The sequence below is a fragment of the Tyto alba genome, unplaced genomic scaffold (genome assembly GCF_018691265.1).
Source record: "Tyto alba isolate M040663 unplaced genomic scaffold, T.alba_DEE_v4.0 Super-Scaffold_39, whole genome shotgun sequence".
In the NCBI taxonomy this organism is placed as follows: Eukaryota; Metazoa; Chordata; class Aves; order Strigiformes; family Tytonidae; genus Tyto; species Tyto alba.
Window position 1 is genome coordinate 4,586,103 of NW_024881314.1, and position 21,189 is coordinate 4,607,291.

The window sequence follows — 21,189 nt, forward strand, 5'->3', positions numbered from 1 at the left end:
TGGTTCAAGTATAGAGATTTCATTTATTTTGCTTGAATCTAGGTCAACTATTTGCCTTTCCAATTCTGTTTATAGTCTTAGAAATAACAGCCCAAACAATATCAGCTGCCTAGGATGAAGAAAACATCACAGCACTTTGTGATAATGAACTCCTATTTTTCCTCCTATATAAGTCTTCTAGGTCATGCTGCATACAATAACATGCTGAACATATTCTGAAAATTATTGACTATTAAAAAATTATGCTTGCACCATGGATACTAGGACTAAAACAACCTTAAATCTAAAATGTGGACTACAGGGGATGAAAAAGGCTGTTTTGGAACAGGCTTAAAACACAAAGTCTTCACATATTTCAGTCTGAGCCTGATGGTCTGCTGTTATCATCTAGCAAGTATTACATGGTCTAGACTAACTTGTGGTTTCAGACTAATATATATAAAAGACATGTATACAAAGCAGCACTAACAGTATAACTGCAAGTTTACCAATTTGTAAAACAAATTTCTCCCTTCCGTTCATTACAATTCAAACAAAAATATAAAGATGCTCACAATCTCTGACGTGAGCCATGTAATGCATGTTGCTATATTTAAGAGACCTGTATCTTTGACATTTTCACTTGAACACATTATGAACCTAACTGCAAATCAAAGCACCTGTTACACCTGTACTTAAACCACTGTAGAGAGCAAGTTCACAACATACCATTACAAAAGAAAGTAAGATAAATTAGGTATATATTCTGAAGAGGAATTAAACTGAGGATTCAAATGCACAAATACATTTCTAAATGAACCGCATCTTGCAAAACTAGTCAAATACAAGCTTAATGCATTAACTCTTTTTGCATAGCACCATCTCCCTGAAGATTCCTCTCTAAAGAAGTCATAGAGGTTCTTTCTAGGCAGTATATGTAGAGCCAATCCACACTGTAAAATAACTGCATAAACTGTACTATAAATATACATGAGGTACTCAATTCTCAGGAAAGCTTTGTCAGCAGTACTACATTCTCAGTAAAATTAAGTAATTTTACTAATAACACTTGGTAATTACTGTTTTCTCTTCTTGTGAGACACTTTACCATCTAACAAAACAGAACCTCCTTGCTGCTATTTACATCAGTAAGAAGCTTTATCTTTAAAAGCCTAGACACTTATTTGGGTACCTAAGTGTGAACTTAAGGGTGTAATTTTAGGGACACATGAAAAAACACAGACCCTCTGTAACTTCATGCACGTAAGTGCGTGCTGTTTATTCAAGGTCATACAGTAAGTTAATGGCAGAAGCTGGGATTTGGACTTCCTGGCCCTGTGTCCTAGCCACAAATCCACAACACCTTACTGATAACTGGCTGGAGCACATCTGGCTACTGATTTCCAAACCCTGTAAATATGAAGGATTTAAGTCTGGTTTCCAAAAAAAAAAAAAAAAAAAAAAGTTTAAATCAGACGTTGCCAAACACAAGGCGAGAATTTCATCCCGGTTTCATCCCCGGGGACGTCCAAGAAGCGCACCAACTCCACGAACTGCCTTCCACACTGCGAGCTGGGTACCCGGCGGAAGGAGGCGAGGAGCGGGAACCGCCGCCCGCCCGTACACACACACACACACACACACACACCCCGACACGGGCTGCCGGGCCCGCCGGCGCGTCCCTCCCGCCGCCGCCCCCGAGCAGGGAGCGGGCACGGAGCAGCCGACCCCGACCTCTGCCAGCAACGCAGGGCCGGGGCTCCCCTCCTCTCCCGGGCGCCCTGGGCCAGGTTCACCGCCCCAAGGCGAAGGAGCCCGGGCAGGGACGAGGGACTCGCCCGCCCCGCAGAACCAGGACGGTCTGACAGCCGGCGGCATGGCGACACCAGCTCTCCCGCGGCCCCCGCCCTGCCCCAGGGCCGGCCCGGTCCCTCCCCGCACTCACGTTCTCCCACCAGTAGGATCCTCACGTCCTTCTTCATGGCCCCGCTCCTGGCCCCGGCGCGGGGCGGCTCACATCGGGCTCGGCGGGGTGAAGCGGTGCGGCTGCGGCCTGGGATCCCCTCACGCCGCGGAGCCCCCCTCCCCTCCCCGCGGAGCGGGCAGCCTACGGCGCCTCGCCAGGGACAAACTAGGCGGCGGCCCGCGCGCCTGCGTGCGGCTGCGCGGGGCGCGGAAGGCCGCGCGCCGCCCTGAGGCGATTTGCATCGCCGGCCCTCGGAGCGCGGCCCGGACAGCGCGTTGGGGTGAGCGGGAGGCTGTGCCCCGCTGGAGGGCGAGTGCCCCTCTGGGCTTCCCTGGGACGGTGACTCAGTTTTCTGCCATTAAGGAGCCGCGGTGCGGATTTCGTGCGCTGGAGTGAAACGGTGCTGGCTGCAGCGGTGCTACAGCCAAGTGAATGTGTCCGATGCACGTCAGAACCGAGAGAACGCACTCCCTTTCAAATTGTGTGGTAATTTATGATCGAACCACAACAAATTAATGCTCCTGGGCAGTACGGCGCAATTTGTATGTGGAAAACTAGCGGTACCCAGTGAGTTCATCATGCTGTCACTGTTCTTTTTCCAGACGGACCAGGAAATGACACCCGAGTCTTAACAAGAGGCAGCGGCATTAGCTAGACATTGCACTGAGAGAGCGCTACCCCTCAGTCTTGTAGCAGCTGATACACACACCTCTGGGATCTTACAAATGTGTCCAAGGTGCTTTCAGAGTGTTCAGTGACAGCAAAGGAGAGTAACCTTGAAGATTACCAGCAGTTCTGTCAATGACTTTAAAAACCACGGAGCTTCATTTGGCTAAATGAGCTAGTTGAATCCCACATGCTTTATTCACGTTAAACTTCTCATTTTGTTCTGTCTGGAAAGCCACTGCCTTTCTGAAAAAGCTTTTGCATCTTGGGGACTCTGCTTTCAGTTTGCCTGCATAAAGCAGTGGTCCTCTCAGAAATACAGCTGTCAGTTGGTTTTGCGGGATCTCAGCTCTAGCTCCTTCACCTGACACAGGCAACAGGGACCTCCCTACAGCTAGAAGGATGTGACAAACAAGGTCAGAAACATTGCTTGTACGCTGGCAAAGAAATTCATAGAACCTTGCTTCCTCTAGCTGCTTGGCAAAAAAAAGATGGTCCTTTCCATGACACTGTCCTGTTTGCTGGCTCTTTAGAAGAGCAATAAAGTGACCACATGATTTATTAGCTGGTACAAACATATTTGAAAACATCTGGTTCCAAAACCATTCCTGTGGTCACACCACCACCAGGACTGACCCTTTGGACTGGGCAAGACTAAAACAAAATACGATTCCCATGAGACAATGTTCTTCCAGGACACCTCCCTGAAGTGTCAGGTCCTCAAATACAAAGGCTATATTTTAGTAGTATCCTGTAGTTTAGTACCTACTCTAAAGAGAAAGATTTTCATGCATGAGATCAGCAACATTTTTGCTCTCTAAACGTTCCTTACTCAATCAGATCTTTCTAAAGAGAGCTCACTTGACAGAATGTAATGGCATCATCTGTTCTCCTGTAAATTTTTGGATCAATGTAGGAAAATGAGGTCCATGTGAAGGGTTTATCTCCAGCCTCAGAACTTCCTTGGAGCATTCCTTCCTAGGAGTATCCTGGGACTATTTAAAGCTGCTTAAGAAATCCACCTCACTCCCACAGGGATGGTCACCACCTTTAGCATACACTGGAGTTGCTTTAATGAAGTATGGCTAGATCAGAGCACAGCACGAAGAAAAGCAGAGCAAAGTATCAGCTGCTGATTTCCAGGAAGGCCTGGGTAGCTATACACTCCATGGCAAATTCCTGTGCTGAACACTGAAGTTTATATAGAAGCTCTGCAGTCATCGGCAAAATTGCCACTTTTCTGAATAGGCTTTATCTCCTGTTTGCGTGACTTAAAGTTAAAGATCCATTTGTTTCTAGACTATATAACCAGAAAGCAGGGTAAAGAGGATTGGAGCTGTTGATTTCAAAAGTATGCAAAAGCATTTCTTTGTCAGTGATGGAGTAAAATGACACAGTCTTCTTCTGTAGCTCCAGGAAAACTCCAACCTTCAATGGTTTCTCCTTGTGTAATAAGGTTTCTTGATTCCAATGCCATGCTGACAACTGCTTTTTGGGACCTAGCCATTCCACACACCAGGAATGCTCTGTTCTTCCTAATTTGTCCCGTTTACCAATCATTTCATGAGCCACTCCAACAGCCCATCCATCACTGTCCTTGGTAATTACTTCCCAGTAGTGGCACCCAGTAGAGAAGCTCTGCGAACACATCACTTGGCTGATGAAGAATCTGTTGGGCGACGGTTCATAGTAAGTTGGGTAGCTGGAAACCATTACTTTCCTGTTCTGGTCTGTGATTGCTAAGCGCTCATAAACTCTTGTGAGATCAAAAGTCACATCATCTGCCCCTACAAGAGAGAAAGGAAAATATTCTCACCTGCAGGCAACAGGAAAGCAGATCACCTCAGTGTTTACATGCATCCTAAACAACAGTGGATGTGCATCCCTATTCAACAACAGAAGTGAAAACCAATGATTATAAACCTTAATCAAAGTTCAGTCCTGCAAATCAGCAAGGATCCTCAACCAAACACTAACAACTGTATCCTGAGCATACTGAAGCATTTAACAAGCACAATTGTGTAAACATCCATGACAGACTCACACGCTCCAGTGGGAAGATAAAGGTACTTAGCACCCTACAGGATGGATCTTATTACTAACCACGGTCTTACAAAAAAATTACCCTTTTGCCAATAATAAATGGGATGCTTACCTTAATAACACTTACATAGTCATCTGTTCACTGGGACATGTTCTTGCATATTTTATCAGCAAAAACGTTGGGTTTGTGTTTTAAGCTACCGCTGTAGTACTGTGTGTTGACTGTAAAAATATTTCTGTGAAAATTATGCAGAATTCAGACACCAAATGGAGTCATTCTGGCTGAACATGGTAAAGATCAGTAAGGCGCAGTAACTGCCCATACACCAACTCAGACTGTGCAGCCAGCACAAGCTACAACACAGCTTACATACCTCCCTGAAACAGGTTTCTTATCCTTTTTATCTTGCATATGCAATCAGGTATAGTACTGCATTGTACTGCAGTAACTGATTAATTCATGGTAACTTTATTGCATTTTTGTGATTCAGGTAAACAGCCAAATCTCTTGCTGATGTTTGTAAATACAGTTTTCTTCAGAAAATCCACAGGCTCACAGTCATTTGAATATTGTTATTGAAGAGTCACGCTGGCTTGCATACTTACACTGAGAAAACTGGCTTGAAATGATTGGTTCTGGGTTTTTAGCTGCAGACTCTGGAGATAATGAGCAGACATCTGTCTCCTGATATAAGTCTGAAGGTTGCGCTAAATACAAAAATATTGAAGTGTTAAGATACTCCTTCAAAATGTAAATAGGAAATATTTACGCTTTTAAAGGAAAACACACATAAAATAAACCTAGCTAGTGGTTAAAGTACAAAAGAGAGTTGCTTTTTTGAATGCATAAATTATCAAAGGATGGGCAGGCAAACATTTTTTTCTAAAAATGTATGCTGCTGCCCTAAGTGTGGTCAGAGTGGAGCAGTCAGAAAAGTCTGATGGGTAAAGCAGTTGGATCTTTCTATTCAGATAAGCCAGTTTCTGTCATAAAAGTGTTTACAGTGTTCTTAGTTTTTTTTCTGAGTATCAGGTTTTTTGTGTTACTTGCATGTGCATTTTATAAGCACAAAGTAATTTTTTACCCTAATTGCTGACCAAAAAGCCTGACATTCAGCCCTACAGCTTTAAGCAGTTTCTAAGTTTCTGTGACATTGTAGTGCATATTTATGAGGCTCATTTGCAGACACTTTCTGGTATAGTTACATAATACATTGACTTTATCATGAAAGCTGTCCTTAAAAGTTCCTTCCCCCCAGCTCTGTCCACTGGTTGTTCGGGTTTGCTAGTAAAAATTATTGTGGAGCAAAGCTGTAAACTCATTTGCTGAAATGACTGAGATAGAAATACCCTGAGGTAAAAATATGATTAAGTACCTGACATTTTTGAGAACCAGTGCAGGTAGTATTGGAAGGGGAGGGAAGGGGAGGATTGCCCCTCAGTGACAGTGGGGCTTTAGGTCAGTCTTAAATTGCTCTCAGAAACACTCAGTGGTCTTTCCACAGCAGAGAGACAGTGCTGGAAGGAGAACGCCATTGCAAAGGCAACACCAGATATAAATTTTTGCTTAGACACAGCTTTTGGTGGGAGGGAATTTTATGTCTCCTCTTAGCAAAGACTTTGCTGTTATATTACTGTATTTAAAAAAAATATATTTAACTGGATTATATTTCATGCTCCAGTACTCATCTGCATGTCAGTCAGCTCTTTTCTTTTGGGCTCCCATGAAAGAAGTACAAAAAAATCATGTTGTCTCCAAAACTGAAAGGGGTTTTATAATAATCACACACATGCACACCTGTTTCCACTCAAGTTTTTGTTTTGTTTTCCGAAGTTACAGACCTACCTGTTTGTAAGAATGGTTCTTTTATACAAATCTTTACTGTGGGGTTTATGTCGTGTCAAATTACAGCAGTTCAACACTCCCATGCAAGGGACTGGGTTGAGGGGGGTCATATGCAGGACCCTGCTAGATACAATCCCTCTGAAAAAAGAGATTTCAAAAAAAAGGAAACTCACCTGGTGGGAACTGCCGAGCATACTTCTCCAAAAGTAAAATTTCCAACTTTCTCTTAAGATCTTCTACAGCAGTTTTGACCCCATTAAGTTTTTCATCAAGTGTAATTTTATCCATTGTTGAAGGTGACCCTTTGTACCTATGTTTCTCAGGTAAATTATTCTAACAATGACATAAAAGAATCAAGAGAAAGATGTAAACAATAGCAGTTATTTCACCTAGCATATCAGATTATATCATAAAGCCAGTAGAAGAACAGCAGTGATCTCTCTAAAATCTTACTCTCTGTACTGAGAGCTTACTTTGTAGGATAGTTATCTGAAAAAACTAGAAATTTTACAGAAAATAAGGAAGGATAGTTTATTCTTAATATAAAATAATATGTTTTCCCCAAGAAAACTAAGAATGGCACTGAATTTTCTTATATATATTATAATGTCCTTAAGTATACATATATATATACAAACTTTCTCTCTTGAATCTTTCTTCTTGTTCTAGAACATGAACCAAAAGTTTTAAAATGTATTAATATGAGATCTAGCATGAAATACCCACAAAAGGGTAAACCTCATTTGCCTAAATTTAGAAACTGTGGAAATTACTTGTGAGGTTGTTCTCTTAGTCTGTCTTTCTAGTTTGTAGAAAGAAACAGGCCTTTTGCAGGCTTGATTGATGCCATTTGCAGGTAGGCGTCTCAAGTAGGCCAGATGACTCATGCTCTAGCGATACCTGTTTCTCTTCATTGCCTATAAGGGGGACTCTGGATCAGATATAAATAGTTACACAAGGTGAATTCCAGTGGAGGCCCCTGCACCTTGGCCTGGAAGCCCACTTCTGTCTCCTGGCTCCATCACACCCAGTGAGCCTCACTCCAAATTCTTGCTAGCTAATTTGCATCATTGGAATTGTTGTTTTCAACATCAAAATGGGCTCTGCAGAATTTAAAGTGCGTTAACCGCCTATTTTGAGAGCCCTTAACATATTTTCCCCAATACAGTTGTTAAAATAACTTTGTGGGTTCTTAACTTGCATACCTATGTGTATATACATATCCTGGAATATAAAAAGATAATAAAGGAACTTATCTTAACTTTAGATTTGACTCAGGACTGGATTTAAGCAATGCAGTCCCCACTTCACTCCAGCTCACCAATGTCCTTGGAACAAATCTAGTTCTGAATTGCATCCCTAGCCTATGCCTTTTCACATACTTTTTCCCTCTGAATTTCTCACTCCAAACTTTCCCTAGTAACAGCAATGTCTGTGGAATGGTATCTACTGAGAACAGTGCAGTGGGGACCTGAAACTGTTCAGCTATCCAAGACATTTAGCTTAAGAGTTTCTACTTATATTCTGCCATTTAATTTCATCACTTACTATTTGGGCTTTGATGTCTATAAGCCTGTTCATTTCAACACAGAGCTGGTGAATGGTCTGTTCAATTTTCTGTTGAGTTGCTTTTTGCTCTTGTTCAATGAACCTCAGTGTGTTTCTCTCCTGTGTTTCAACATATTCCTTCATGCAACAGAAATCTTTAGTAATCTGACTTTTGATCTGAGATGCATATTCCTGAAAGGCAGAAAACATGGAGTTCATTGTGTTGTTAGAAAAGATGTCTGGAATATGAGAACCTACTGCTCCATCTAACATGCTCTTTGACTGACCCCTGCAGACCAGAAACAGCTACCTCTATTCAAAGGAATAAAATATATTTTATATTATCCTGCATTACCTGCAATGAGATTTTGGCCATGTTAAGGATCTTGACTATTTTATAGCCAACAGTCTTTGCTTGACTACTTAGAAAGATCAATATTCCCTCTTTACAATTTGCATTTTGCATCTAAGAGTACCAGAAACATTGAGGCTACTCGAGAGGTAGGCAGAAAAAGGCAACAGTGCATGACTCCAGTGGCCTTTGTGCCAGCCACGACAGACTTCATACAGCTGGTACCACAGTTCATTCTCAACAACAAAAACAGAGCTCTGACAAGAAAAGAAGGAAACAAGTAGGCAGATTCCTGCCCTGGGCTGGAAGGCTACTCTGGAGGCAAGCACATCCTCAAGTAGCAGTGAGAACATAAGTTAACTGCAGGTAATTAATGTACAGTGCGTGTACCTTCGTTTTACTGAGATCTTTCCTCAAGAGGTGGATGGTCTCAGCAGTCACTTCCAGTTGCTTGGAGATGTCCCATATCTCTTCTTCCTTTAAAGTGACACATTGGACCATTTATCTATATAACCCTCAAAGAATGCATGACTAGGTTAAACAGCAGGATAATAAAAATCCCTGCATGACTGATATTAGTTAAGCACTGGACTCATTGAGAATGGGTCTGGAAGACGTAATCAATTCTGAGTGGGAATAGTCACAATGAAGTCAACATGCAACAGTCATCAATTACATGTTCAAATATAATTATGAGCTTCAGCTCTTTGCTTGACTGCAGAGACTGCAAAAGATTTTTTTTAGATACATGTGCTAAAATAATGAAGATCAACAGATTTTTCTTAACTCCTCCAAGTCTAGGAGTTATTTTAAGCAGAGATCTAGATAATGAACCAGTCCAATTTTGTGCCATTCAGCTGGGTGGAGCTGTAGCACTGTAAAATAATGTTATGTGTCCTTTCAAGAGTCTCCAGTGCTATGTTGGTGCAATAAAGAACACCCACCACAAAGAACAGTTATTACTATGGTCCGTCAGCTGAATACATACAGTTTAATGCAGCTATGCAGCCCTCAATGTATCAGACACCACCAATGAACCCCAAACAGTGCTTCAGCTCAACCTAGCTCAACATACAGGATACCGTTACGACACTGCTCTTATTAGCATGGGAAATGCACAGTACCCGGGGGGGGGGGGGGGGGGGGGGGGGGGGGGAAGGGAGGAGCGAAAATAAAAGAAAGATAAAGTTCACTCAATCCTAGCCACGTCCCCCCGATCATGATCCTGGTGAAGTATTTAGAATCGTGGCCGGAGTTGTCTGGGGGGCTGTCGCGGGGAGGAGCCCCGGGCTGTCCCGGGGGGTGTCCGTCCCGGGGGGGGGTGTCCGTCCCTGGGGGTTCGCGGGGAGGAGCCCCGGGCTATCCGTGTGTGTGTGTGTGTGTGTGTGTGTGTCTGTCTGTCTGTCTGTCTGTCTGTCTGTCCCGGGGGGGGGGGGTGGGTCGCGGGGAGAAGCCCCGCGCTGCCTCCGGCCGTACCTTCTCCCCAGGTCGCCGCCCCGCTGAGCTCTGGGCGTCGCAGGCAACAGCTGCGGAGGGTCTGGGTTCCTCCTGTGTTTCCAACTCTGCTTCCTTCACCTCCTGCAGGAGTAGGTTCACCAGAGCGGCCAGCTCCCGGTTGGGCCGCAGGTCCTTCAGCTCGAAGCCCTCCCGGCAGAGCGGGCAGCCGGCGCGCTGCCTGCCCTTGCAGTACTCCATGATGCAGGCCCGGCAGAAGCTGTGGCCGCAGCCCGTGAGCCGCACGGGCTCCGTGAAATGCTGCAGGCAGCAAGCGCAGCTCAGGTCCACGGCGCCCAGGAGCCGCTCGAGGTCGACGGCAGCAGCAGCAGCCATGGTCCGGGGCGGAGCGGGCGGCTGAGTTTCGTTTCCCGCGGGCAGCTCCTCCCGCCCGCCGCCGGGTTCCTGCCGTGTGCCCGAGGGCCGGGAGGGCGCCGGGACGGGCGGGGGCGGGGGGCCGGGCGACTCTGCTCCGAAACCTGCTCCGATACCTGCTCCCCGGGAGCCCGCGGTGCCGGGTTGGGGTAGTGCCCCACCGCCGCTCAGCCGGGGAGCTCCCCACGCCAGCCAGAAAGCCCAGTACTGGCCCAGCTCTCCTACTGGCGACTTGGTCTCGAGGGCTTGGGTTGACTGTAGAGAGGAACTGTGACGCAGTGCTCTCCATGACCCGGCCCTGACTTATTGACTTTCCAAAAAAGTTGCTGTTACTGCACGATTTCACTTGCAGAGAAAATTTCCCAGCTTTGTAACAAGTCATATCAGTTGCTGACATGGATGGTCTAGTGATCCATCCGGCAGAGCAAGCAGCACGGCACAGTGTGGCTTGCAGAGCCTGATCCACGTGAAGTTTAGGCTATTGGATGGACTGAACTCTTCTGAGGTCATCCTGGGTTACTCAATTCATCTCAAAATAACAACATATGTCAAACCAAACAAAGACTGACATTGTTACTCGTACATGTCAGAAGGCACTTTGTTGTTGATTTCAAGGGCTTCAGGATTAGGTTGTTAAAAAGATTTGCTGAAGCAGCATGTGAGCATAAATCAGGTTGCATGGGGAGAGAGAGTGGGAACACAGGGAAGTTCATGGGAGCGTATCAGCAAGCAAAACTGCTGCATATTGCTCAGGGTTGGATGGTGATGAGCTGGCTGAGACAGGCAGACTGATGTTCTAACTCAATTCTCCTACACTGTTGGGGACACACACACACACTCAGTTAATTTTGCTAATCCTTGCAAGTATTGGCACTTCCTCATTTCTGCAGAAGAGAACTATTTTGGGTATCTACGACTGGCTGGCAATTCTCAGCAAAAGGTGGAAGCCTTACCAGAAACTGAGTCTGCAAGACTTCCTCTTGATTTGCAGACTAAGGCTATCTGAAAAACAATAATATCTGAATGACTGGCTGCTTGGTAGAACCAATCTCAGACTTGGTCTTGAGACAATAAAATACTCAGTGCACTGTATCAGCCAATGCAAACCTTCATCACTTCCTGCAGAGAATGGATTAAGTGGTACCTGATCAGGGGGCACTCACCCTCCGCTTCCAGTGCTGGCCCCCATTCATTGAGTGTCTTCAAGCAAGTCACTGAAGGTAACACTTTTAAAACTAGTTTCTGCCTTTCAATGCTCAGACTAATCAAGCTCATTAAACTTCAGCGTTTTTTTTAAGAGGTGAGACAGATAAGCATATGTTCATCCTGTACTCATGATGTGTTTGCTGGGGCACTATGTGGGGTTGCTTTGGAAGAATCTGGTCTTCACATGTTGGATTTGCCACTCATAAAAAAGTCAAACAGCAGAAACTGTCGAAAGCAAGGAGCTAGGAGTATTTGTCATTAGAGTGATTCCATTACAGTATCCTTCAAACCTGACTTTTATTTTTTGCTGTGCCAGAGAAGTAACACTGTAAAAGCCATTAAACCCACTCTGTTGAAAACAACCATGTCCCTATCTGGACAGGAGCTGCAGCCAGGTGGAATGTAGCTGCCTGACTCTGCTCCTCCCTGAGACAGACATCCAGTGACTCCAGCATGAATTGGTGTCTTAGATCTATCCAACCGGATAGCTTGCATCTTCCTGATAGAAGACGAAGTCTTTGCCTATTGGTCCCTGTCCCTATGTACTTGTGTAACAGATGACCCCATTCACTGACAGGATATATGCCACTGGCTGGATTGTCAGGTACATCCTTCAGGATGTAGAGGACTCCTTCTGACATCAGACCAAGGCAAGAAAAGGAAGAGCTGGTATAACAGCACCTGCAGGAGTCCTCAAGGAAATGCATGCCAGCCCTTCTGGGGTCAGATGTTCTCCACTGACTTTGTTTTGTTTTTTTTTCCATAAGACAACACTGGATGATTCATCCCTAGGATGCCTAGGAAGGCATCCTCTGCTCAAAAGCACAGAAGGGCAGGAAGAGAGAAGGCACTTCATGCAAGATTCTGCAGAGGCACAGATAGTTTCTGAATACCTGCACCCCCCTTACTCATTTCTCTGTTGCCACCCTTCCTGTGCCTGTGGCTGTTGAAGGAAAAAGCCCTTTGTACAAGTACCTGCAGGGCCTTGAGCACCATCCTTGCCAACAGAAAGTGTCCACAGAGCAATGCTGAACAGAGCCCAGGAAGTGCAGCTCACCCGAACTCAGTGCTAGTCTTAACCAGTCAAAGGCTGGGCAATGACTCTATTTAAGGCATCTATCCACTCCCTCTGCTCCCTGTCGTTCTCACATATAAACACGAACTCTCTCACTGGCGTGACCACAGTGATTGCTGGTTTCCTCTTCTTCACTCGGACTCCCTGGGGCAAGCCAGCTCGTACTTCATATCCCTCATCCATCCTTCCAATAAAAACCTGGCCCTGTGCAAATGCATCCTAGAAAGAAGGAAGCAGAAGACAGCCATTAGCCAGTGGACAGCGCAACTCCAGCAGACACTGTTCTATCCTTTGACATGGAACAGGAACTGGAGATGCGTGAAGGGGCCACCGATTTGGTGACAGGCAGCAGGAAACACACCAGAGTTTCTTTTACACTCATGGGCATTCTCAGAAGAAGGTAGGGACTAACCCTTACAGTCCTGGTTGTTGGGTATTCAGAAGGAGCGAGGAACGATATTCTTGTGGCTAGAGCAGTGCTAGGAAGCAGGATATTGGAGCTGTCAAGCCCCTGTTATTGGTATATCGTTCATCTTGCCTACGGTTACAGGCATAACGGCAACAGGGTTGGGAGAGAGTGGGCATAAACGCTACAGGCAGTTGGAACTACTTTGAAAAGATTTAGATTTTTTTCTCACAGCCACTGTAAGGGCCAGAGATCCCAAACAGCTCAGCTTCAGAGATCCACTGACAAGGGAGATGAGCTCTTGAGGCTGAGCCTGCTTCAGTCTTGTGCAGCCACTGGAAGAGCTGGATGAGAACAGACCCTTCCTCCCCACCCAACTGCACAAAGGGGCTTGTGGAAAAGCAAAGAACACTTCTCTTACCAGTGGATTTTTCAAGTACATCAGGTTCCTGTCTTGAGAATCCAGGCAGAACCAACGCACCTTGAAGGCCTCCTTCTGCTGCAAGGAGATGGTAGTAGTTCTTTAAAGACCAAGTCCCCAGGGGAGTTTGGCCTATTCAAGGCAGATCCCTGAACTGCTTAAATGACTCAGAGCTTGAGTTCAATTTAATTCATCCCCATAACTCGTAATGGGTGAGTCACTGCTGTGTGCAGCCCTCAGCTCCCTTCTTCCTGGTTCCACGCTGGAGATTTGCCTTCAATGACAATCCCTTGGGTAAGGCAGGGAAGTTTGGTCCTACCAGTGATGAAATTATCAGGATTAAGAAAGTTGCAGCAAATGGATTACTCGAAAGCAGTGCAGTGAACGATCCCCGAGCCAGTGGCAATAATGAGGACAGCATGCAACCAATTTCCACCATTTTGGTTTGGGGGGTTGTCCCTAGCATTGCAGGATACACAATGGTAGTTTTTTTTTAAAGTGCTAGTTCCATCAACTACACTCATCTCGTCATTCACTGAGCTATTAATTGCTCCATGCTGAACTGAAGGGTCCTCTTCTAGGGCTCACTTCAGTTTGAGCTGAATTTAGGCCTCAGGAGAAAAAGACACAATCTTTCATCCTTGTTGCTGTGAGTATGTTGTGTGCAGGTAGCTGAAGGAAGATGTGTTGGGACACTAGCACTGAGCTGGGCCAAATCTCCAGCACATTCAGTATCAGCATTACACCACTGAACTGTTTAATGGGACTTTGGCTCATGGCTCACTCAGAGGAGAGTAAGGAAAGAAGTGGCAGTGTTCAAACAAAACCTCAGATTTTTATCTCCTCCTTCAGCAGTGCCTGAAATCTCCCTTTCCTATTCCAAGGAGTAGTGGCCCAAACACTTTCCCACAAAAAAACAAACCAAACCATAGGCTTTACTGTGGAGAATCTGCTCAATCATACTTTTGTTGCTATAAGCAGATGTGACTTATGTGCTACCGATTTTAAGAGAAACAGGGAAGTAGGGGAGTCAGCATGTGATGTTCTGTTCTAGCAGGAGCTGCAGTTCTAGAACTACAGTTAGCAGATACAGCAATCCATTTAGTGTTGCATAACAGGACTTTGCACACCCACTGCCAGCTAATCCATCTTGCTTACTCTCCAAGAAGCATTCTTCTTCCCAATCTTATTTTCCACACAAAATAAAACGTGACCGCAAGGAACACAACAGCCTTGAATATAATGTCTTTATCAACCCAGGAAGCGTATAGTCACTCAACAAATTGTCTACTAGTAAACATCACAGAATTATAAAATAGTCTCCAACTGCAATAATCCTGTTTGTGTACTGATAAGTATGCACTTACTTTTGGTCCTGTTTTCTCCATATATCCTTCTTTAATATAATTTCTTGTGATCCTGGGTATGAGCTAGAAGAACAGAAACGAAAAATAAAGTCTGTCTCATTCAAGCTTGCTTTCCTGTTCTGTCAAAGTTAAGCATCAATTTTGGCTTTTGGGGTCTGGGTTTTTTTTGGCTGCTCAGTAAAGGGAAGTCTGAAATAAGAAGGAACATAAGCTTTTTGAAAGATCAGACTTTATAAGGACCACATGGAGACTTTTAGGCCTTAAATGTTGACTACGTCATGCATGTTATCCATTGTGGCCCTTCCTTCTACCTCTTCTGTCCATTCCCATGACCCATAGGCTGCTGTTTGAGCACCTGACTCTGGGATAAGTAGTGAGAAAATGTTTTCTCATGCTATGTTTGCATAGGCTGCTTCAGGCCCTGTTCAGTTCTCACCTCAGGCTCTGGGACAGTTGGGAAAGTTGTTCTGAGATAATGGTAGCGTGCTGCCCGAATGGCATTGAACCAGTCAACAATCTCCTAGGGAAAATAGCAAATACAAACATAAAGACAAGAGTAACAAAAAGGAGCAACAGTGCTGCTTCTCCAAAATGCCTTTCCCCTTCCTTGTGACCTCTTTGCAAAGATTTACTTTCTCCCCAAGGGGCAGAGAGTCAGTGACTTGTCCCAGAAACCTAAAACCACTGAGCCTCTAAAACAATTAAAAAATGCCCCATGGACAGGCACCCAAGTCTGTGTACACAGGCTTTTTCAGTTGATTCAGTTATAGATTATTTTAAAACCTTTGTACCTGGAAAGACATGAGAATTATGGCAAGGGAAGAAACAGTAATCTAACAAAACCCATAGAGATACTTCTTAAAATTATCATTGTTTGCTTGGAAATAATGCAGAACAGTATTTCCTATGTGTGTCAAGAAGGCTTCAAAGAGTATAACCGCAGAACTGTATAAAACCATGAAACAGTTACCTTATAGAGATTTACATACGTGCCCCACTGAAGCCTTAAGACTGTTCAGGGTGTGAAGTTGAATATATGCCCCAACTGAACAGGAGCAAGGTGTTACAGTTATTAGTGTCAAATTCTGCATCTTTCTATATTCTACAAGTCATAGTGAGTTCAAATAAACCCAGATCCTGCAGAAGCAGGGTATCTCTTCCAAAGTATGGATCCAACATCTAAGCATCTTGCTTATTCCAAAATCTCCATGGTATTCACCTTTCCACTTTCATGATAGACAAAAAGGTTCCTTGTTTGACCATCTGTCTTGTATGTGATCTGCAGCCCATGAGCATGTTGAATTTTCTCTGTCTGGAACATTGCATTCAGATTCTCAATGCTGATAATGGCTTTTGGACCTCTGGACTGTGAAATTAAAAGCATCACTGTATTAAAGTGCTCTCAGGGAAGGTAATGGAAGACAGATTAGCTGTGAGAACTAGATACCTCTGAAGAGAAAGCAGACATCCTAAAATATTTGAATATTGGATATACCTAAAATATAAAGCCTTAATTACATGCTACGTAAAATCACTTACAAAGAGTGACTCCCTTGACAAATACTGGGTTGCTATTTGAGAGGGATGTGTCTGAATTGCAAGGGATGGGTTCTATCTTCAGCCTCATAGTTGGAGAACAACTAGCTACACTCTCCCCCAGAAGAGAGACATGTTGAAGATGACGCTGCAGTGGTTGATGAGAATATTTTGGTAATATAAGAGGTAACAGCTGCTAGCAGATCTCTTCTTCATCTTTCTGTTCAACTGTCAGTATCTATTTCCTTTGTTCACTAAGCAAACGGAGGCTGCAGGGGTAAGATAAGGGATGAGGAAAAGGCCTAAATCCAAAAGAACATTTGCCTAAGATACCACATATATTAATGGGGAAACATCTGGGCTCCTCCAAACACAGGCTGGCCTGGCTGCAAAACTAGAGACAAAGCTATTTATGCTGTTTTTTGCCAGTGAAGAGCAGGGTCTGAGGATGAATGTTGACCAGCTACCTACAGCCAACTCTGGCTGAGGAACTCACTTCTTTGGTGTAGTACTTCATCACCCCTTCCCTTGCTGATAGGAGAAATCGCCTCTTCTGGAAGTGTCTGCTTTCCCGCCCACGCTTCCAGAGGAATCCCTCATGGCTACCTGCAGATCGGACCAAGGTAAGTGTCAGAGAAGGGCAGCACAATAGCAAGACTGTTTATCTAAACAGTGATGTGCACAGAGTTTCAAGTCTCTTCTCCATCTGAGAATTTTCATCTCATTTGAAAAAAAATAGTGGAGATCTAGAGAACTGTAAGATCTGAATACACTATTGCACTTGTCTAAGTGCCTCTTCTTAGGAGCTTCTTCTCAAAGCAAGGCCTGCACACTCAGCAGTTCAAATATGACAAGCCAACCTTAAAGACCTTGCAAACAGAACACTGTGCTGTTGGCCTTAAGGCTAACACTTTTTCCCTGACAATCCTAACTTTTACCTGCAGAACAAGGATCTTGGCAGACTCGGGTGGCAACAAATTCCTCACGCTCATATTTAGCTCTAATCCATTGCTCTCTTAAAACCCTGAAAGAGGAAAACATGGATAAAGCTGATCTGCCTCTACTCTATTTTCACCAACCAACCAGAGACTTGTAGAGGAAAGCAGTAGTTCAATAGCTGTTAAGGTCTGTAGCAGTGAATACACCGTCAACTTACAAGCAATCACAGGACTGGGGGATGTAATAGTAGGGAGGGACCTTTGCCTGATATTTAGCTTTGGCACAGAGATTCCCATGCTTCTTCATAAACTGAAATACAAAATGAGCTACAGTTAGGTGTGTAACTACACAATCAATACCATGTCATGAACATAAAATTAAACTTGTATCAAAGGGACTACTGTGCTTTTTGCTCAGTCTTACCATAACTCTCACTGCATCTCTAGATATGTTTATAAATTCCCCTTGGCACTATAGTTCGCACTTTTTAGGTGGCTGAGCCTTTTTCAGTATTTACAGTACTGAACCAGATGGGAAGGAACACAAGACAGTGGTTGTTGACTAAAAGAACGAAAGAAAATGAAAATTAAATTGAAAGATGAGAGGCTGAATGAACATTTAAGAAGGGTATCTTGATTACTGAATAGAACATACTGTCTGGAAATATCTGTGGGCTTCTAAACCACAATGAGGAGTTACTGTGTGCTATTAAAAAAAAAACCACACTGCAGGCTGTTAGAAACATGATCACCTGTCAGTGTAATTTCAGTAGATCATTAAAAAAACCCCTAAAGTTACCCATGGAGTTAACTTGGCTCTGTGTGGCTTTGTTCCTCTGTCCATGGTGGACAACATAAGAATTATGAGGCAGAGGAGGCTATGATGAAATGTGGAGAAAAGTAAGTGAATTACTGCTTTTTCTTCTGTACCTCTATAAGATCATTCTCCCAGAAGTCAAGCCGAAGTGATTTGACCCTGCTGATTTGAGGAAGATTGCGATGGAATCCAGAGCAATTCAAACAGATGAATATTCCAAGTTTGTAAGAAGCCCACTCTGGATCTAGATACAAACACAAAGAATGAACTAATACATGGGAAAAGGCACAGCCACTGGCAAGGGCAAAAAAGCACATCTGATGCACAGTCCAGGCTTCACACATAATACATCAAATCCCACCCAATTGTTTACGGCTGTCACTTCACTGTGTTCAGAGGAACAGCACCTGCTTTCCCCAATGAAGAATGCAGCCCCTGCATTTTCAGGCTCTTTCAGCGACTATTTGTTTAAAAATTAATATGACTGTGCAGGCAGCTGAGTGGTGATGTAAAAGCTCAGCTAATTATTAGTTCAGCATGAAAAGCTGCTGTTAACAATGGAAGGGTGTTGCAGACAGTGAGTACTACTGAAAGTACAACCACCTAGAGTGAGGACTCCACTGCCCACAAAAGCTCCTGCTCTTGCCTGCTGCTGCATCCCCTGAAGTGGCCTTGACAGTTTGATGCATAGAGGCATTCCGAGTGCTCTGGCAAGACCATTTCCTTGGGCTGCTGCTTTCACCATGTTGTCCTCCACTTCTCCCTTATCACATCAAGCAGAAGCTACTTGCCGTTTTCTTCCAGCTGCTGTTGGCTACTGATTGACTGTTCCCTTCGGTGAGGCTGACTCCCACTTCGCCCGAGCGCGGGGTGCCAGCCCAGCGTGGGCTTTCCAGCAGGCTCTTCGGTGCCTTCCTCTGCGCCAACCCCAGTGCAGAGCCGTTCCCCCCAGAGCTGGAAAGCCACCCCACGCGCTCTCGTCCTCCGGCCTTGTGCTCTGTCTACAAATAACTCCGGGAAAGCTGCTGGTGTGCCGAGGCCACTTCCTGTCCCACGCTGTCCTCTCCTCACCCCCGTGGGGTTCCCACCACCACTCCCGGCCTGGCCTGGCAGGGGACAGCCGCGTCCTGCCCGCCTAGAGCCCGCCAACCCCGCAGGGTCCCACCTGAACGGCCACCCCCGAGAGCTGGACTGCCTACTCCCGCCTCTGTGGTACCTGAGGTGGCGGGTGAGACGACGGGCCCCGCTTTCGGGAGCGGGAGTGAAGACACCGACACGCCGGGAGGCTGAGCAGGGATGGACAGACACCTGGCCGGCAGCACGGCCCGAAGGGCCCGGCCGGCTCCTCCCTCACCCCCACTTTTCTGTCAGAAACGCGCCGGGCGGGCCCGGGGGTGCGAGGGGAGCGGAGCTTGCGGCGCGGCCGAGCCCGCCTTACCTGGGTCCCCGCAGTCGGCGCAGCGGTCGTTGCCGGTCCCGGCGGCCCTCTGCAGCTCCAGCAGCAGCGTCTTGTTGCGGTCGCGGTCCATCATCGCCGCTCGGTTCTCGGCGCGGAGCTCTGCGGGAAAGCTCAGCCCCGGGAGGAAAATGAGGAACTGGAGCGCGGCCCCGGCGCCGCGGGGCGCCCCTTCCCCTCCCGCCGCCCCGGGCGGGAGCTGCTGAGCCGCCCCTCGGGCCGCCTCCCCCGGGGGCGGCCCCGGCCCCCCGCGCCAGGGCCCGCCCGTCCCTCTGCCCGCTGCTGCGGGCGAGACGGGTCGGTAACGGCCGGGCAGCTCGTCCCACCGCTCGTTACAGCGAGGGGAGCCGCCGCTTTTCTTTGCGCTGCGCTGAGTGGAGCTAGGACAGACCTCCCCCGCCAGGTTAGGAGTTTTTGCGCTGAAAATCCGACGCTGAGAGCCCTGGTTCCAGCAGGAGGGCTCATCTACGCACCGACAGGTTTGCCTCAACTCCCCCTCAGGTTTGCCTCTAAAAACATAGTTTTAAAAAGCCTGCTGCATAACAGAACGGCATCCGGTCACCAGACATGGATCACAGCATTGGTACCCCGGAGAGCAGGCGAGTTACGCTGCCCTCAGCGGAGCTCTGCCACCCGACAGCATCTGAGGAGCTGCGCCACAGCAGAGGGGTGTGAGGAAAAAAACCTGTCAGCATAACTCGATACAGGGAAAACTGCATTTTAGGATCTGCAAATCTTAACGAAAATGTCCCTCTTTCAAGATAAAGCAATTGGCAAAAAGTCAGTGACTTAATATGCAGTTTATCTAAGAAAAGAAAAAGGGAGTAATTTAAGATGAAGAAAAGATTTTCAAGAAGGTTAATTAAATCAGAAATAGATTCAGAGGTATTCAAATATTTTTTCTTTTACTAGTTTGGGGTTAAACTTAATTTGCATAACTTGCATTACTATAGTGTACTATAACATGCAATTATTCCTTTATAAAGTACATGTATAATCTTGTAAAAACAGTGTAGTTACTTATTTTGCAGATGACAAAGTACTGAACTAGAGATGTATTTTCAGTTGAAAGTACTGAAACATTTTTTACATCTTTTTAGGCACTAAATAGCATTGTATTATTTATTTTTAAATATTGTGAAGTCATGAAATAGCAGAAGAATATCTGAAAAGTTGAGCTATTCAGCTACCTATGTAACACCTCTCTTTTCAGCCTTTTAAGAACTCTTGGATACTAGAATGTAAACATGGGTTTAATTTTCCCCAGAGGTAGTTTTCTTGCAAGCCATACATTGAAGATCTACTACTAGCTTAATTTTTGGGGATGTCCTTACAAATCCTGTAAAATAAAAGAGAGGATCTGTGTGACATTTGCAAAATGGCTTTTTATATTCCAGAAAACATATAAATGCATTACTGAAAAAACCCAGCATTGGTCAGTAGCCCCACAATTCTTCTTAGTGTCATACTCCAATAACTGAGGTTCAGCATCTTTCTTCAACCTGCAAGGGACCCGCCTGTCCTTCCCAGCCCTCATCTGGCAAGATACACCTTGCTTGTAAAGGGATCCTTCCATCCTCCTACTTCTACTGTGCATTAGTATTAATACAGCACATATTTGCAAGAAGATGCCTGAGGTTTAACTGCTTTTTTCTGTATTACTCATGGGATTGTAGAATAATGTCACCTTCATTTACA

General features: G+C 45.3%; 3 protein-coding genes across 8 annotated transcripts in view; all 3 read right to left on the reverse strand.

The window, feature by feature from the left end:
• RHOT1 (ras homolog family member T1) overlaps positions 1–3,532 on the reverse strand; it is a 28,558-nt gene extending 25,026 nt beyond the window's left edge. For all 6 annotated transcript variants that reach the window (XM_033002286.2, XM_033002284.2, XM_033002289.2 and 3 more), the window contains exon 1: positions 1,925–3,532. In XM_033002286.2, the coding sequence (XP_032858177.1) occupies positions 1,925–1,961 (37 nt within the window). In that variant the 5' untranslated portion in view covers positions 1,962–3,532. The remainder of the gene's footprint in view (positions 1–1,924) is intronic.
• Positions 3,533–3,649: 117 nt separating this feature from the next.
• On the reverse strand, positions 3,650–11,655 carry RNF135 (ring finger protein 135). Its single transcript, XM_033002291.2, has 6 exons — positions 9,877–11,655; positions 8,791–8,877; positions 8,049–8,240; positions 6,674–6,833; positions 5,261–5,362; positions 3,650–4,398 (listed from the first exon to the last, which is right to left on the reverse strand). Exons 1-6 carry the CDS (start codon positions 10,228–10,230, stop codon positions 3,863–3,865), a joined length of 1,431 nt encoding a protein of 476 aa, XP_032858182.1. The 5' UTR covers positions 10,231–11,655; the 3' UTR covers positions 3,650–3,862.
• A 92-nt stretch (positions 11,656–11,747) lies between these two features.
• ADAP2 (ArfGAP with dual PH domains 2) lies at positions 11,748–19,658 on the reverse strand. The gene is made up of 10 exons (XM_042802360.1): positions 19,474–19,658; positions 18,149–18,279; positions 17,437–17,528; positions 17,219–17,304; positions 16,777–16,886; positions 15,964–16,110; positions 15,181–15,264; positions 14,745–14,807; positions 13,378–13,455; positions 11,748–12,769 (listed from the first exon to the last, which is right to left on the reverse strand). The coding sequence occupies exons 1-10, from the start codon at positions 19,565–19,567 to the stop codon at positions 12,551–12,553; spliced, it is 1,104 nt and encodes a 367-aa protein (XP_042658294.1). The 5' UTR covers positions 19,568–19,658; the 3' UTR covers positions 11,748–12,550.
• Between the last annotated feature and the right edge of the window lie 1,531 nt (positions 19,659–21,189).

Excerpts from the sequence above, each read along its gene's own strand:
- RNF135 (XM_033002291.2), bottom strand. The coding sequence starts at position 10,230 with ATGGCTGCTGCTGCTGCCGTCGACCTCGAGCGGCTCCTGGGCGCCGTG. Across the intron at positions 5,363-6,673 it reads TGCTCGGCAGTTCCCACCAG|CGCAACCTTCAGACTTATAT; the intron begins GTGAGTTTCCTT and ends TTTTGTATTTAG. Across the intron at positions 4,399-5,260 it reads TTCAAGCCAGTTTTCTCAGT|GGGCAGATGATGTGACTTTT; the intron begins GTAAGTATGCAA and ends TCTCTCTTGTAG.
- ADAP2 (XM_042802360.1), bottom strand. The coding sequence starts at position 19,567 with ATGATGGACCGCGACCGCAACAAGACGCTGCTGCTGGAGCTGCAGAGG. Across the intron at positions 17,529-18,148 it reads GGGAGAATGATCTTATAGAG|TTTATGAAGAAGCATGGGAA; the intron begins GTACAGAAGAAA and ends TTTGTATTTCAG. Across the intron at positions 16,111-16,776 it reads TGAAGTACTACACCAAAGAA|TCCAGAGGTCCAAAAGCCAT; the intron begins GTGAGTTCCTCA and ends TTAATTTCACAG.